Source organism: Podarcis liolepis (genome assembly GCF_965112155.1).
Source record: "Podarcis liolepis genome assembly, chromosome: 15".
Taxonomy (NCBI): Eukaryota; Metazoa; Chordata; class Lepidosauria; order Squamata; family Lacertidae; genus Podarcis; species Podarcis liolepis.
Window position 1 is genome coordinate 5,557,640 of NC_139566.1, and position 16,244 is coordinate 5,573,883.

Below are 16,244 nucleotides of genomic sequence, written 5' to 3' on the forward strand. Positions count from 1 at the left end.
GCCCTACCTGCCACCACTTAAATAAATAAAACCAACTCTTGGCACATTTAAATAACAGCTCTTTTAATTGTGCATTCAGGAATATTTGCACTCATGACTGAGAGCAAGCCCAACTGAAGCTGGGAATTGTAGCGTTAGAATTGTTGTGGGCAGTTATGTTGTTGTTTAGTCGTTTAGTCGTGTCCGCTTCTTCGTGACCCCCTGGACCAGAGCACGCCAGGCACTCCTGTCTTCCACTGCCTCCCGCAGTTTGGTCAAACTCATGCTGGTAGCTTCGAGAACACTGTCCCACCATCTCCTCCTCTGTCGTCCCCTTCTCCTTGTGCCCTCCATCTTCCCCAACATCAGGGTCTTTTCCAGGGAGTCTTCCCTTCTCCTGAGGTGGCCAAAGTCTTGGAGCCTCAGCTTCAGGATCTGTCCTTCCAGTGAGCACTCAGGGCTGATTTCCTTCAGAATGGAGAGGTTTGATCTTCTTGCAGTCCATGGGACTCTCAAGAGTCTCCTCCAGCACCAGAATTCAAAAGCATCCATTCTTCGGCGATCAGCCTTCTTTGTGGTCCAGCTCTCACTTCCATACATCACTACAGGGAAAACCAGAGCTTTAACTATACGGACCTTTGTTGGCAAGGTGATGTCTCTACTTTTTAAGATGCTGTGGGCAGTTATACGTCATCCCAACTTTCGATCTTTGCTCGCACCTACAAAGACAAGGACACTGTGGCGTCTGCCATTGGGGCATTCCCCAAAATTTCCTGGTGCTATCCTGAAACTTTTCATATCACAAATGTTTAAAAAACATTTTTCTCCTACTTTTGTTGCTCCATAGTGCAAGAGTGCTCTTTCAGATGGCAATAATGCGGTCATCTTAGAGGGACGGAAAAGCATCTCAGAACAGCCGATGAAGCAGAATGGACGATTCGGGACACATAAAATACGGTCCTTCTTCACGCAGCGCCGAGTTAAACTGCGGAACTCCTTGCCACTGGAAACAGTGGTGGCTGCCAATCTGGATGGACTGGACAAATTCAGGGAGGAAGAGTGGGCTATATCAGTTACTATTAGTCATGGCAGTTCTGTTCTGTCTCCTTCGATGGGGCAAGAATGCTTCTCAACACCAGTTGCAAGAAAACACAAGAAGGGAGAGGCCTCTGGACTCCAGCAAAACTATACCAGAAGAAAATAACAAGTGCAGACAACTGCTGGAGATGTGGGAGTAAAAAGGCGAACTTCGTACATATGATGATTAGCTGCCCGATGATAAGATCATTTTGGTGCGAGGTGAGGGTATTTATAGTAAGAGTAATAAAAAGAAATGGTTATTTAGGGGAATTGAATTGAATTCTAAATTATATTCCGGAAACGTGGGAGATTTCAAGAGGTCCAAAAAAATATATGGATGTACCGTGCTATATTAGAAGCAAAAAAACCTTGTTTTGTTGAATTGGAAGAGCCGCAAAAAGATTCCATAGAGCACATGGATTGATAATATGGACAGATTAGCTACATACGAACGAATTGCATGTCGACGCAAATTAAGAATGGATAAATCTGGAATGAATATTTAAACGATAAGGCGGGTAGTGGTGGGAGGAGAGAGGGGTGGGGAAATACTGTTAAAAAGGTGCTATCATTGGTATATCAGTGTATTTAAATCTGAATTGTCAAATTGTGTTGTTATTGCTATTACGGTTTTTGTTGTAGTGTCTTTTGCGGTTGTTGTTTGTATCGAAAAAAATGATTTCTTTTTTTTTAAAAAAAGAAGGCTCTTCCTAGCTTCTTAATGATGTGGACGACAGCAGGAAGAGCTTTCTGGCGGTCTGATTGGAACAGACTCCCAGGAGAGGTTGTGGATTCTACTTCCTTGGAGGTTTTTAAGCAGAGGCTGGATGGCCATCAGCCATGTTTGATCTAGCAAAGATACTTGCACTGCAGGGGTTGGACTAGATGACCGCTGGGGACCCCTTGCGACTCCACAATTCTACGAGCCGTGCATAAATTCACCAGAAACACACAATTATTGTATCAATGATATATTTCAAAATACACTGGGTGGGGGGACAACCCACACCAGTCTCGTAGGGTCCCTATATTTCCACACACACACACACACAGCGCGGTAACTCTCTGTGTACCAAGTCAAGATCAATGGTTACTCCTGGAGACGCTTCAGTCATCTGAATCTCTCCCTCCCCCCCCCCCCAAATACAGTGGTCCCTCGGGTTACAGACGCTTCATGGTTCCGAATTAAAGGGCTGGTTCAAAGAGGATGCTGCTTTCTACAGAGTCAGCTGCCCGTTGCTCCCTTTGGGCCAATGTTGCCTGCACTGACTGGCAGTGGATTTCAAGGCAGGGGCTCTTTTCTGCTTGGGAGACGCTGGCGATTGAACCCAAGACATTCTGTGTGCAAAGGAGATGCTCCCTCGCTGAGTTATGGAGTTTCGCTCTGTCCAAATTCTGCTCCTTTAGTATCTGACTTGAGGTTTCGACAAGCATTGCTACTGCAATCCAAAGCTTATGTAATAAACAGAAATCTGCCCTTATTCCCTTATGGGGGACACAAGAGCCCTTACAGAGTCCTTTGTAGGTTCTCCACCGGTCGGAGAAAAGTACAGAGGCCAACCAGAGAATATTGAGAAGCAAAGCAGCTCGTAAGCCTGATCTTTATTGAACTGTTGCAACAGGGTGCTCCCCTCACACGCAGGAAAGGAGGAGGACCCAGAACAAAGGTGTGCAAGCCCTTATATAGACATTTTAAATTGCTCGCCTTGGAGTCCATGACCACCCCCAGATACATCATACCTACATTACAGAAAGGGTGGTCTACAGCAGAAATCTGAGTGCGTTGTTTACCTCCTGTCTGGCAAGTTACCTGTTAATGCTCACTTGATTGGATACCCTGGGGAGCCTGGCCAGTCTTTTGTAATAATAAATACTTAGTTACTGAGCCAGGTCGCAGGCTCACCCTATTCATACACAAACATACCCTTCAGACAGGATTTGTGAAGGAAAAGACAATGGGGAGAGGCTTTTCCATTTTCCTTTAACTTTGCAGAGAAAACATTTGGGAGTCAAAAATGGTTCCAGGGCTGTTTTCCTGTGCTGCTTCAGACATGTGGTTTATATATTTATGTTCGTGTTTGCTTGGTACATTGATGAACATTTATAAGACCTTAATTTTTTTTATTTCACTAACTTCCACACTCCCAGGGACTAGAAACTTGGTTCCTTTCCCCACTAACGAAAGTGGAGGTTCTCAGGATGCTACCGCCCATCCAAACCCCCAACTGCTGTTCTTTTTTGCACCGTCACAGAACATGCAAAGCCCCAGATATGACCGGAATTATCTTGTTCTTTCAACAACAAAACAAGACCGAGCGTCTCATGAAGTTGCATTGTGTGTGTGGCAAAATCTCGCAGCCTTGGACCCGGCCTGGGAACGTTCCCTCTCCGAGGGGCCACGGAACAATGAACAGGAGGGAAAATAAACAGCAAAGCAAGGAGTCTTGTTTGCATTTTGCTACACACCAAGGAAGTCTCACTAAATCCAGAGTCAGGCTGCAAAAAGCGACCTTGAAATGCCTGGTGGGTGTGTTGCATCGCGAATGGAAGGCAGAGAGATGTTCCCTATCTAAAGCCGTTATTATCTGCCTCTGTTCTTCTGTCCTGGAACATCCTATTCACACACGCTGCGTCCCCATGTTGCAGTTTCGTTCTCCGATTCTCCGGATAATCACCGGTTACCAAAATATCTTTTGCTTGAGTCAAGCCAGTCTCTCTCTCTCTCTCTCCCTGCTGGCCTGCGGGGTTGCAAATGTCGCTGGTGCTATCATCTACTTGCATCTGTCTCTTGACACCCTGCTTCTTCCCACCCCCACAAAACTCACAGACAAAATAAAAAGGGTTTTAACTGGGGCATCCTGGTAACTGCTCTGTTCACCTCCCTGCTCCCGGTCTTTGGTGCTCAAGATTGCTTGGGCAAAGAGGTCAAATTTGGGCTCTTGGATATGGGCCCCGCTTGAAGCACAAGATCTTGGTCTGGGGGGGGGGTCATTAGGACTTGCCGATCAGAAGGTCGGCGGTTCAAATCCCTGCGACGGGGTGAGCTCCCGTTGCTCGGTCCCTGCTCCTGCCCACCTAGCAGTTCAAAAGCACGTCAAAGTGCAAGTAGATAAATAGGTACCACTCCAGAGGAAAGATAAACGGTGTTTCCGTGCGCTGCTCTGGTTCGCCAGAAGCGGCTTAGTCATGCTGGCCACATGACCCGGAAGCTGTACGCCGGCTCCCTCGGCCAATAAAGCGAGATGAGCGCTGCAACCCCAGAGTCCGCCATGACTGGACCTAATGGTCAGGGGTCCCTTTACCTTTACACTTCCTCTGAAGGAACAGGTTCTTAACTTGGGGGTCCTCCTGGATCCTTCGCTGTTGCTCGAGGCTCAGGTGGCCTCAGTGGCCCAGAGTGCCTTCCATCAGCTTCGGCTGGTGGCCCAGGTACACCTCTATCTGGACTGGGATAGCCTAACTATTGTTGTCTATGCTCTGGTAACCTCAAGGTTAGATTACTACAATGCGTTTTGCGTAGGGCTGCCTCTGAAGATGGTTTGGAAACTTCAGCCGGTGCAGAATTCAGCAGCTGGGTTGATCACTGTTTGAGCCTATTGCACCGATCCTGGTCTGACTGCACTGGCTACCAATTAGTTTCTGGGCTCAAGTCAAAGTGACGGTTTTGACCTATAAAGCCTTAAACGGCTCAGAACCGCAATACCTCAAGGACCGCCTCTTTCCATATGAACCTACCCAGTCCCTGAGATCACCTTCTGAGGCCCTCCTTCATGTGCCGCCTCCTCGAGAGGTCCGGAGGGTGGAAACACAAGAACGGGGCCTTCTCTGCAGTGGCTCCCTGCCTGTGGAATGCTCTCCCCAGGGACGTTCGCCTGGCAAATTTATTATGCACCTTTAGGTACCTGGCACCTTCATTATGCACCAGGCAAAAACATTCCTTTTTAACCAGGCCTTTGATCCAATATACATCCTATGCCCTTTTAAAATGTTTTTTTTTTTTTTTTGGTTCTGAGAGTCGCCCTGAGACCCCCAGGTATAGGGCGGTGTATAAATTCAATTAATAATAATAATAATAACCGTTGATAGCTCTTTCCCTCTCCACAAATTTGACTAATCCTCTTTTAAAGCCTTGTTAAGCTGGCGGCCATTGCTGCCTCCTGTGGCAGTGAGTTCCACAGTTTAACTCTGTGCAGCGTAAAGGAGGACTTTCTGTTTTCTATCCCGCCCACCCGCTCTGGTGCTATGACCGCACTCAAGCGAATGGCCTCGGCTCCGACTACCCCTCCCTCCTTAGAGGAAAGCAAATGAAATAAGCAACTACGCAGGGGGCACCCGCTGTATCTTCGCCCAAGGCTCCTTGATAAGGCGGATTCGAAAGCAGGGCCGCAGCTATTGATGACTGCGGTCGCCAAGGACAATGGAAAGCCCCAACCTTTGACCTGGCCTGGCCAGATGAGTCCGCGAGGGAAGCCGCTCGCCTCTGAATAAGACCCGTAGCCGGGAATGACAGGAGAGATGCTCTCGCACTCGGGTCCTGCTTGGGGGGGGGGGCTTCCCGACGGGGCACCGTGGGGACAGGGTGCTGGCCTGGGTGGGCCTGATTGCAACTCCCATCAGCCCCAGCAACCGTCACGGTCAATGGTCAGGGAGAACGATGGGATAAGAGTCCAGAAACATCTGGAGGAGCCCCGAAGGTCGTCCCCGCCCTCTCTAAACACCAGACCCCCCTCTTCCCTGCAAGACTGGTGCTGGTAAAGCCAAGGTTGCAGGTTCGGTTCCCAATTGGAACAGATACGCATTCCAGCATCGCAGGGGGGTGGACTAGATCAAGGGTAAGCAAACTAAGGCCCGGGGACCTGGATCCGGCCCAATCGCCTTCTAAATCCGGCCTGCGGACAGTCCAGGAATCAGCGTGTTTTTACCTGAGTAGAATGTCCCCTTTTATTTAAAATGCATCTCTGGGTTTTTTGTGGGGCCTGCCTGGTGTTTTCACATGAGTAGAATGTGTGCTTTTATTTAAAATGCATCTCTGGGTTATTTGTGGGGCATAGGAATTCATTCATTCGCGCCCCCCCCCCCAAAAAAAATATATAGTCCGGCCCCCTACAAGGTCTGAGAGACACTGGACCGGCCCCCTGCTGAAAAGTTTGCTGACCCCTGGACTAGATCATGGGTAGGCAAACTAAGGCCCAGGGGGCCGGATCCGGCCCAATCACCTTCTAAATCCGGCCCGCGGACTGTCCGGGAATCAGTGTGTTTTTACATGAGTAGAATGTGCCTTTTTATTTAAAATGCATCTCTGGGTTATTTGTAGGGCATAGGAATTCGTTCTCCGCCCCCCCCCCTTCAAAATACATTCCGGCCCCCCACAAGGTCCGAGGGACAGTGGACCGGCCCCCTGCTGAAAAAGTTTGCTGACCCCTGGACAAGATGATCACAGGGTCCCAACTGTGATTCTAGGATCTTATCTACTCCTCCGTCGAAAGCAGGAAAAAGAAACAGCAACGCTCTCTGCTAGAAGAATTGCGACTTCCTTTTATTGGGACCATTTTTCTCTGGGGGTGGGTTATCCCAGGGCACGGCGGGGGGGGGAGGTAAATGAGTTTGGAAAAGAGGCAAACAACTCTCATGCAATGTGAGAGCTGGAATGGGAAAGAAGGTGACAGAGGGACGGTCCTTTCCTTTCTCCTTAAGTTCTCGATCAAGTCTTTTGAGATGGGGGGGGGGGGAAAGGACCCCGTGGTTTGGTCCTGTGAAGAGAGAGCGTGCCTGCCCCATACTTTTCGGCAACAGGGAAGTATTGTCTGCTAAAGTGCTTTTCTGAAGTTTCAAACGCCAGGTGGGTGAGTTTGTGGGTGTCAACGGGCAACAGAGTAGCCTGGAACGGATGGTCAGTCGGAAGTGACGAAAAAGATGTCATCAGTTCAGCCTCCTGGACGCTGCCCTCGCCGGCCCCTGGGAGCTGTCCGCGCCTCGTCCGCGGAAACCGGAAGCCGAGACCTCTTCTAGGAAGCTGGGAAGAGAAGAGGGAAACAGCGGCAGGGAGTTAAAGGAAGGCGTCCCAATGAGTTGGCGATTGTGGTCAACAAGAAAGAGCAGAAAGGTTTCCCAGCTCTGTAATGTTTTATGTACTGTGGCTTGCCGTTTTATGGATTATGGTTTAGATATTATTTATCGTAACTGGATTTCTGTTTAACTTTTATATGTTGATATCATTATTTTATACTATTCTAACGATTGATCCAAACTACAAGCAAGAAGATTCCACCTAAACATTAGGAAGAACTTCCTGACGGTAAGAGCTGTTCGACAGTGGAATTTGCTGCCAAGGAGTGTGGTGGAGTCTCCTTCTTTGGAGGTCTTTAAGCAGAGGCTTGACAACCATATGCCAGGAGTGCTCTGATGGTGTTTCCTGCTTGGCAGGGGGTTGGACTCGATGGCCCTTGTGGTCTCTTCCAACTCTATGATTCTATGATTCTAGAATGTTACTTTTTTGATGAAGGCTGTCTATTTTGAACTTATGTTTTATTATCACGTTTTTGTATTGTATTAGATTGTCATAAGATGTACATTTTTTGTTTCTTCAGCTTGTAAGCCGCCTTGAGTATTGTAAGATAGAAAGATAGAAAGACGGTATACTAATTAAAAATGATGATGATGATGATGATGGAACTCACGGGGTTTTCTCCATGCCAGAATAACTTGGCTGAGCTTAGATGTGCATCTTATCTCTCTCTCTCTTCTCTCCCCAATTTTTAAAATTAATTTTCCAAGTTTATAACAGATATGACATACAACTTTTTCCCCAAGTTTATAACAGATATGACATACAAAAAAAGAAAGAAAAGAAAAAGAAAGAAAAGAACATACAAATAAACACATCCTTCTAAAATCCAATTTGCTTTTCATTGTTAACTAACTTCCTCAAATCCCCCCCAAATGAATTCCATTGTATCCCCTCGTAACAGTTTTCCAACCTCTTCTTTCTAACAAAATTTACTTTTCCAAATTACTTTCTGAGCTTCTTTTCATAATTTCTCCCATAATGTTTTACAGTTTAATCATGTCCTATTCCGAAGCCAAATTGGTAAATTCAAGTAGCTTCTCCTTGTCTTATCTTACAATATTTAATTAAATACCGTATTTTTCACCCTATAGGACACACTTTTAACCCTCCAAAAATGAAGGGGAAATCTGTGTGCGTCCTATGGGGCGAATGCAGGCTTTCGCTGAAGCTTGGAGAGTGCGCACCAACCCCTCTCGCTCTCCAGGCTTCAGGAAGCTATCAGCAAGCCTGGGGAGCCCTGCGGGAGTTCCCACAGGGCTCCCTAGGCTGCGGATAGCAGCCTGCTGCCCGGAGCGCGGGGCGCGCTGAAGCCGCGGCTGGGGGGGGGATAATTCCCCCCCCCCCTTTATTTTCCCCTAAAAAACTAGGTGCATCCTATGGACCGGTGCGTCCTACAGGGCGAAAAATACGGTAATCTTTAAATTTCTTGGTGTTCCTCCATTGTTCTTGGTGTTCCTCTTCTTTATGATTGCGGATTCTTCCATTCTCTCTCTTTTTTGGGGGGGGGGGGAGAGAAGCAACCTTGCCCCCCTCCCTCTTTGGGCAAGCAAAACGTCTCAGTCCACAGCGCCTAAATCTCTAATAATCGCTTGGCGGCCACCCCGAGAGATGGAGGAGGGCTGAATCGCCCTGAAGTGAAGCAACTCTGTAAGGTCTCACGGGCTGCTCTGTGGTGTCTCCACCACCCCCGCCAACCCCCCCCCCTTCAGCATCTCTCCAGAAAGACACATCCTCCGAGCATCCCACGTCGATTTAATTAATCCTTGTCGCACAGCGAAGCGGCTAGCTGTGTTTTCGTGAGCTGCCCACGTACGAAGAAGGCGCTGAAAATACTGGAGAAACTCAAACACACAACAGGATCGAGGCTGCTGCCTCTCCCACAACGCACTCACACTTTCTTTCCCCTTCTGGTGAAAAGGAGTGGCGTTTCTCCCAGCGCCCTACCCCACGAGCGTAAAAGGTGTGATTCCTAAAATCGCAAGAACCACCCGCTAAAACAGGCCAATGGCCCCATCTGGTCCAGCACCCTGTTCTCAGAAACTGAGGATCTCGATAGACTGCCTCTGGAGCTGGAGGCTCCATAGGAACATCGGAAGAGCCTGGGCTGCAGGATCAGGCCAAAGGGGGGGCCATCTAGTCCAGCATCCTTTTCTCCTAGGGGCCGCCCAGATGCCCCAGTGCGAAACCCGCAAGCGGGATCCAAGGGATTCCAGTGGCAGTGAGTTCCACAATTTAACTACGGGCTATTTAAAAATCTGTCCGAAACCATCCAACGTTCCGCTTCGCTAGAGTTCCAGTATTAGGCGAGGGGGAATTTACTCTGTCCGCTTCCCCCAAACCATGCATAGTTTTATAAACATCTGTCATGTCCCCTTTGACTCGCCTTTCCTCTAAACTGAAAAGTTGCGCCTCCGATTTGGATAACGGCATTAATGATATTGGCAGTTTTATTTCCTTTTCTTTCTTTTTTTAAATTGCTTTTAACAGATATAACATGTAAAAACATCCAAAAGAGAGAACATTAAAATACTAAGAGAAAAAAACAAAAGAAAAGAAAAAACAAAGATAAAAACGCATATTCCTTCTGAAGTTCATTTTAAATTCCATTAACTGACTTCCTCGAATCCTCCCTAACTGAATTTCATTGTATCACTTGTAACAGTTCTCCAAAATCATCTTTCTACTACAATTTACTCCTTCAATTAACTATCTTCATCTCTTTTCTTATTGACTTAAATCCATATTACTATACAACATTCTTATTCTAATCCTAGGCCTATTTGATACTTTCAAGAACCTTCTAATTATCTTATATTACAATATTTAGCTAGACAATCTTTAAATTTCTTCCAATCTTCTTGATGCTCCTCTTCTTTCTGATCGTGGATTCTTCCAGTCAGGTCGGCCAGCTCCAAGAACTCCAACATCTTCATCTGCCATTTTTCTTGTTGTTTAGTCGTTTAGTCGTATCCGCCTCTTCGTGACCCCATGGACCAGAGCACACCAGGCACTCCTGTCTTCCACTGTCTCCCGCAGTTTGGTCAAACTCATGCTGGTAGCTTCGAGAACACTGTCCCACCATCTCGTCCTCTGTCGTCCCCTTCTCCTTGTGCCCTCCATCTTTCCCAACATCAGGGTCTTTTCCAGGGAGTCTTCTCTTCTCATGAGGTGGCCAAAGTCTTGGAGCCTCAGCTTCAGGATCTGTCCTTCCAGTGAGCACTCAGGGCTGGTTTCCTTCAGAATGGAGAGGTTGGATCTTCTTGCAGTCCATGGGACTCTCCAGAGTCTCCTCCAGCGCCATCATTCAAAAGCATCCATTCTTCGGCGATCAGCCTTCTTTATGGTCCAGCTCTCACTTCCATACATCACGACTGGGGAAACCATAGCTTTAACTATACGGACCTTTGTTGGCAAGGTGATGTCTCTGCCATTTTTCTACCATTGGTATTTCTTGAGATTTCCAAGTACTAGCTAATAGCAGTCTTCCTGCTGTAGTGACATACAAAAAATAATCTAACATCTTTTTATTTCCACTTCCTTTTCTGTCCTGGTATTTGGCTTTTCCAGGGCTGCCACGCACCGGCCGGGAATCCTCTTCCGACTCCCGTCCTCTCTCAGTCACAAAGCCAGGAAACGCCTTTTGCTCTCCTGTTTCCACTGAGCTGGTCAGGAAAAGTCCTCCCGTGCCTGAGATGCGTCATGAGATGACGTGGGGGCCACAACCTTTGGCCCCTGGAGAAGGAAAGCCCCCGCGCTTGTCTGGCCGCCGACCTGCCACAACAAGCCTCGGACGCTTGACCCGGGTCAGCAGGAAAACAGCCGGCTTTTTCACTGACGCCCAGCGCCCAGGACAGGCTCGTGGCGCCAGAAGGAATTTGGCCTTGCAAAGGGGGCGTCAGTGCCGTTTCACACAACCTGGATACCAGCAATTCAAGATGCGCTTCTGTCTGCAGTGGTGCCCAAACAGGCTGACCTCCTTGCGCCGAAGCAACAACAGTCTCCTCTAGGGCGGGCTAGGAATCACGGCATATCCGAAGCTTTTCATGCCCATCAGAGGCTTTTAAAAATCCACATTTTGTGCTTAAGGAAGAATCAGTGTTTCCAATCTTCTTCTGAAAGGGCTTTTGGTTTAAAAGTAGGCAAACGGTAAGGATGGCCAAGGAACAGTCTTGGGTTATGTTCAGGCTTAACGTGCTCCCGCCGCCAGTAAGAATTTAGTGGCGTGTATCCCTCCTCCTCCAAAATTTGCTTCTGAATCTAAAGAGATGGATCAGGCCCAAAAGGGGTCTGTCTAGCCCAGCCTCCTGGTCTAGGTAAAGGTAAAGGGACCCCTGACCATTAGGTCCAGTCGTGGCCGACTCTGGGGTTGCGGCGCTCATCTCGCTTTACTGGCTAAGGGACCCGGCGTACAGCTTCTGGGTCATGTGGCCAGCATGACTAAGCCGCTTCTGGTGAACCAGAGCAGCGCACGGAAACACCGTTTACCTTCCCGCCGGAGTGGTACCTATTTATCTACTTGCACTTTGACGTGCTTTTGAACTGCTAGGTGGGCAGGAGCAGGGACCGAGCAACGGGAGCTCACCCCGTGGTGGGGATTCAAACCGCCGACCTTCTGATCGACAAGTCCTAGGCTCTGTGGTTTAACCCACAGCACCACTCGCATCCTGGCCTCCTGGTCTACCAGTGGCCAAATAACCCTAATAACTATTATTATTATTATTATTATTATTATTATTATTATTATTATTATTATTACCCTACCCATCTGGCTGGGTTTCCTCAGCCACTCTGGGAGACTTCCAGCACATATAAAAAACACATAATAAAAAGTCAAGCATTAAAAATTTCCCTGAACAGGGCTGCCTTCGGATGTCAGTTGTGTAGTTATTTATCTCCTTGACATCTGATAGAAGGACATTCCACAGGGCGGGTGCCACCACTGAGAAGGCCCTCTGCCTGGTTCCCTGCAACCTCACTTCTCTCAGGGAGGGAACCGCTAGAAGGCCCTCGGAGCTGGACCTCAGTGTCCAGACTAAATGATCGGGATGGAGATGTTCCTTCAGGTATACTAGGCCGAGGCCGTTTAGGGCTTTAAAGGTCAGCACCAACACTTTGAATTGTGCACAGAAACGTACTGGGAGCCAATGTAGGTATTTCAGGACCAGTGTTAGATAGGCTGTATCTGAATCTGGAGGTATCGGGCCAAAGGAAGCCCATCCAGTCCAGCCTCCTGTTCTCCCAGTGGCTAAATACCCCTGAGAGCCTAATAATAATAATAATAATAATAATAATAATAATAATAATAATTTATTATTTGTACCCCGCCCATCTGGCTGGGTTTCCCCAGCCACTCTGGGCGGCTTCCAACAAAGACCAAAAATACACTAAGAATCGCGATAGACTGCCTCTGGCCCTGGAGGTTCCATCAGAGCAGAAGAAGATCCCTGCTGAATCAGACCTGAAAGCAGGGCCATCTTGTCTCTTGTAGGTTGCGAAACTATACATACACAAACAGAAATACACACACGCACATATATAGAGACACACAGAGAGAGCAGCAACAGAAGCTGCTAACATATGCGCCTCCACGGATGCTTACTGAAACAGTGTGGTTACACGGAGTTATTCTCTGCCAAAATGACTCATCCCTTGCAAGTGCTACCGGGCTGATGGATCCGACCCCCCAACCAGCATATCGGCCAGGGATTGAACGGCAGAGGCGGCGCTGCAAGATGCAAGGGGAGGAGGAGGAGAAGGAGAAGGGGGACAAAGGCCTTGCAGAAAATGTCTATTTGCACACCCGACCCGGTAATGGATCCTAAAAAGTACAGACTCACCTGCTGAGGCTTGCAGGGTACGAGGGAGAATTAAAACACATAATAAAAAGTCAAGCATTAAAAATTTCCCTGAACAGGGCTGCCTTCAGATGTCAGTTGTGTAGTTATTTACCTCCTTGACATCTGATGGAAGGACGTTCCACAGGGCGGGTGCCACCACCGAGAAGGCCCTCTGCCTGGTTCCCTGCAACCTCACTTCTCGCAGCGAGGGAACTTCCAAAAGGCGCTTGGCGCAGGACCTCAGTGTCCGGGCAGATCACCTGGTCTGCAAGTTATCTTGTGTCATTGCAGAGGCCAGGGGCTCTGCCCTGTTATTTATTTTCTCATCATCATCAAACCTTTTATTGGCATCACATACTAACATCCAAAACAAATCAATTACAGAATTATTTATTTTGATTCATATATTTCAGAGTTTTGTTATACCGCTTGAGTGTAAAAACATAGTATTTATATACCGCGTGAGAAACAGAAGCGAGCTACCAAAAGGACAACATGATAAAATTATTGGAGAAAGCAATGAAAACATTAAAAAATCATTTATTTAACTTAAAAAAACCAAAAAGCAATTTTTTTTTAAGCAACAAACTAAAAACACACACACAGCAAGTCTTTAAAAAGGTAAAGGACCCCTGACAGTTAAGTCCAGTCACGGCCGACTCTGGGGTTGCAGTGCTCATCTCACTTTACTGGCCGAGGGAGCCAGCGTTTGTCCACAAGTTTTTTCGGGTCAGTGGCCAGCATGACTAAGCTGCTTCTGGTGAGCCAGAGCAGCGCACGGAAACGCCTTTTACCTTCCCGCCGGAGCGGCACCTATCTATCTACTTGCACTTCGTGCTTTCGAACTGCTAGGTTGGCAGGAGCAGGGACCGAGCAATGGGAGCTCACCCCGTCGCGGGGATTCGAACCACCGACCTTCTGATCAGCAAGTCCTAGGCTCTGTGGTTTAGACCACAGCGCCATCCGCGTCCCACATAAATATCTGGGTAGCCTTGCCTAAACGAATATGTTTTTAGCAGGTGCTGATAAAGGTTACAGCGAAGGCCTGGTGTCAATCGGCTGGGAGTTCCAAAGTGCGGATTCTGCCACTGTTCCGCTTTCAGGGTTGCAAAATGTGGGATGGGGGGGGGAGGTCTTGGGCTTGGAGGGGACGGGAGACAGAGAGAGAGCCTCTCATAGAATCATAGAACCGTAGAGCTGGCAGGGACCCCGGGGTCATCTAGTCCAACCCCCTGGAATGCAGGAATCTCAGCTAAAGCATCCATGATAAATGTTCATCCAACCAGCCAGGCCAGTGTTTCAGAAGATTCCACAATCTCATAAGAAGGCAAGTAAAGGTAAAGGTAAAGGTAAAGGGACCCCTGACGATTAGGTCCAGTCGTGGCTGACTCTGGGGTTGCAGCGCTCATCTTGCTTTATTGGCCAAGGGAGCCAGCGTACGGCTTCTGGGTCATGTGGCCAGCAGGACTAAGCTGCTTCTGGCGAACCAGAGCAGCACACGGAAACGGCGTTTACCTTCCCGCCGGAGTGGTACCTATTTATCTACTTGCACTTTGATGTGCTTTTGAACTGCTAGGTTGGCAGGAGCAGGGACCGAGCAACGGGAGCTCACCCGGTCGCGGGGATTTGAACCGCTGACCTTCTGATCGTCAAGCCCTAGGCTCTGTGGTTTAACCCACAGCGCCACCCGCATCCCAAGAAGGCAAGTAGAGGCCTGCTAAATGGAGCAGGCCAAAGTGGCCCCCATCTAGTCCAGGCTCCTGTTCTCACGGTGGCCAAATGCCCCAAAGAACTTGGCAATCGAGGTAGACTGTGTCTAGACCTGGAGGCTCCGTAAGGACATTAAGAGGAGCCCTGCTGGCTGGATCAAGCCAAAGGGAGTCCAGGCCAAAGTTCAGCCTCCTGCCATCACAGGGGCCGATCAGATACCCCAAAAGTGAAGCCCACCATCAGGAAGTGAGCGCCACAGAAACTCTCCCCAGAAACTGGGATTATTCAGAAGTACCGTATTTTTCGTCCCATAGGGCGCTCCGTCCCATAGGACGCACCTAGTTTTTTTGGGGGGGGGGGAATAAAGGAAATTTTTTTTTCCTTTATTTCCCCCCCAAAAGCAGGTCGGGGAAACCGAACCAGGTCGAGGAACAGCGGGATGGCGGCGCTGCGCCTCCCTGCTGTCCCCCGAGCTTGTGGGGCTGGCCCATGTCTGCCCGGCGCGAGGGGCGCTCTGCATCAGGGTGCCCCCCCTGCAGGGCCGGCAGGCTGCTATCCGCAGCGTGGGGAACCCTGTGGGGAACTCCTGCAAGGCTCCCCACGCTGCGGATGTCTGCCGAGCGCGGGGGGCGCTCTGCTTCAGGGCGCTCCTCGCGCCAGGCGGCAGGCCGCTATCCGCAGCCTAGACAGCCCTGCGGGACCTCCCTCAGGGTTGCCTAGGCTGCGGATGCGTTCCCGAAGCGCCAGGCGCTCTGCTTTCAGCACACCTGGCGCTCCGGGAAGCAGGCTGCTATCCGCAGCCTAGACAGCCCTGCGGGACCTCCCACAGGGCTGCCTAGGCTGCGGATGTCTTCCTGAAGCCTGGAGGGCGAGAGGGGTCGGTGCGCACCGACCCCTCTCGCTCTCCAAGCTTCAACAAAAGCCTGCATTCGCCCCATAGGACGCACCCAGATTTCCCCTTCATTTTTGGAGGGGGAAAAGTGCGTCCTATAGGGCGAAAAATACGGTATTTAGTGCCCCCAGACAGTGGAAGCAGATGATAGCCACTGTGGCTACTAGCCCTGGGTATGTTTTTAGATTTTTCTTCTACTGGTTTAGGTTGAAATACAGTCATACCTCAGGATACAGCCGCTTCAGGTTGCGTTTCTTCGGGTTACGGACTGCTGAAACCCAGAAGTACCAGAACGGGTTACTTCCGGGTTTTGGCGGTCGCACATGCGCAGAAGCACTGAATCGCGCTTTGCACATGCGCAGAACCACCAAATCGTAACCTGTGCGTGCACAGATGCAGGTTGCGAACGCTGTGGGTTGTGAATGTGCATCCCGCATGGATCACGCTCACAACCCAAGAACCCACTGTATGTTTGTTTGCTAGACTGTATGCTGATTAAGAGATTCGTTTGCAATATTCAGCAGGGGACGGGGACACACACACACACACACACACACACACACACACACATTTAAATAAATACATTGCTATATGAAGCACAAAGTAGTTTGTCCAGTCTATTGGTATTTAAAAGGCACTCGGAAGAAGGGGGGATGGTTGCTAGATGGGAAAGGAAGCG

At 49.0% G+C, this 16,244-nt stretch overlaps 1 protein-coding gene across 2 annotated transcripts in view; it reads right to left on the minus strand.

Annotated features, from left to right (window-relative positions):
* Positions 1 to 6,574: 6,574 nt before the first annotated feature.
* Positions 6,575 to 16,244, minus strand: part of VPS45 (vacuolar protein sorting 45 homolog) — a 57,530-nt gene continuing 47,860 nt past the window's right edge. For both annotated transcript variants that reach the window (XM_083477140.1, XM_083477139.1), the window contains exon 15: positions 6,575 to 7,072. In XM_083477140.1, the coding sequence (XP_083333266.1) occupies positions 6,979 to 7,072 (94 nt within the window). In that variant the 3' untranslated portion in view covers positions 6,575 to 6,978. The remainder of the gene's footprint in view (positions 7,073 to 16,244) is intronic.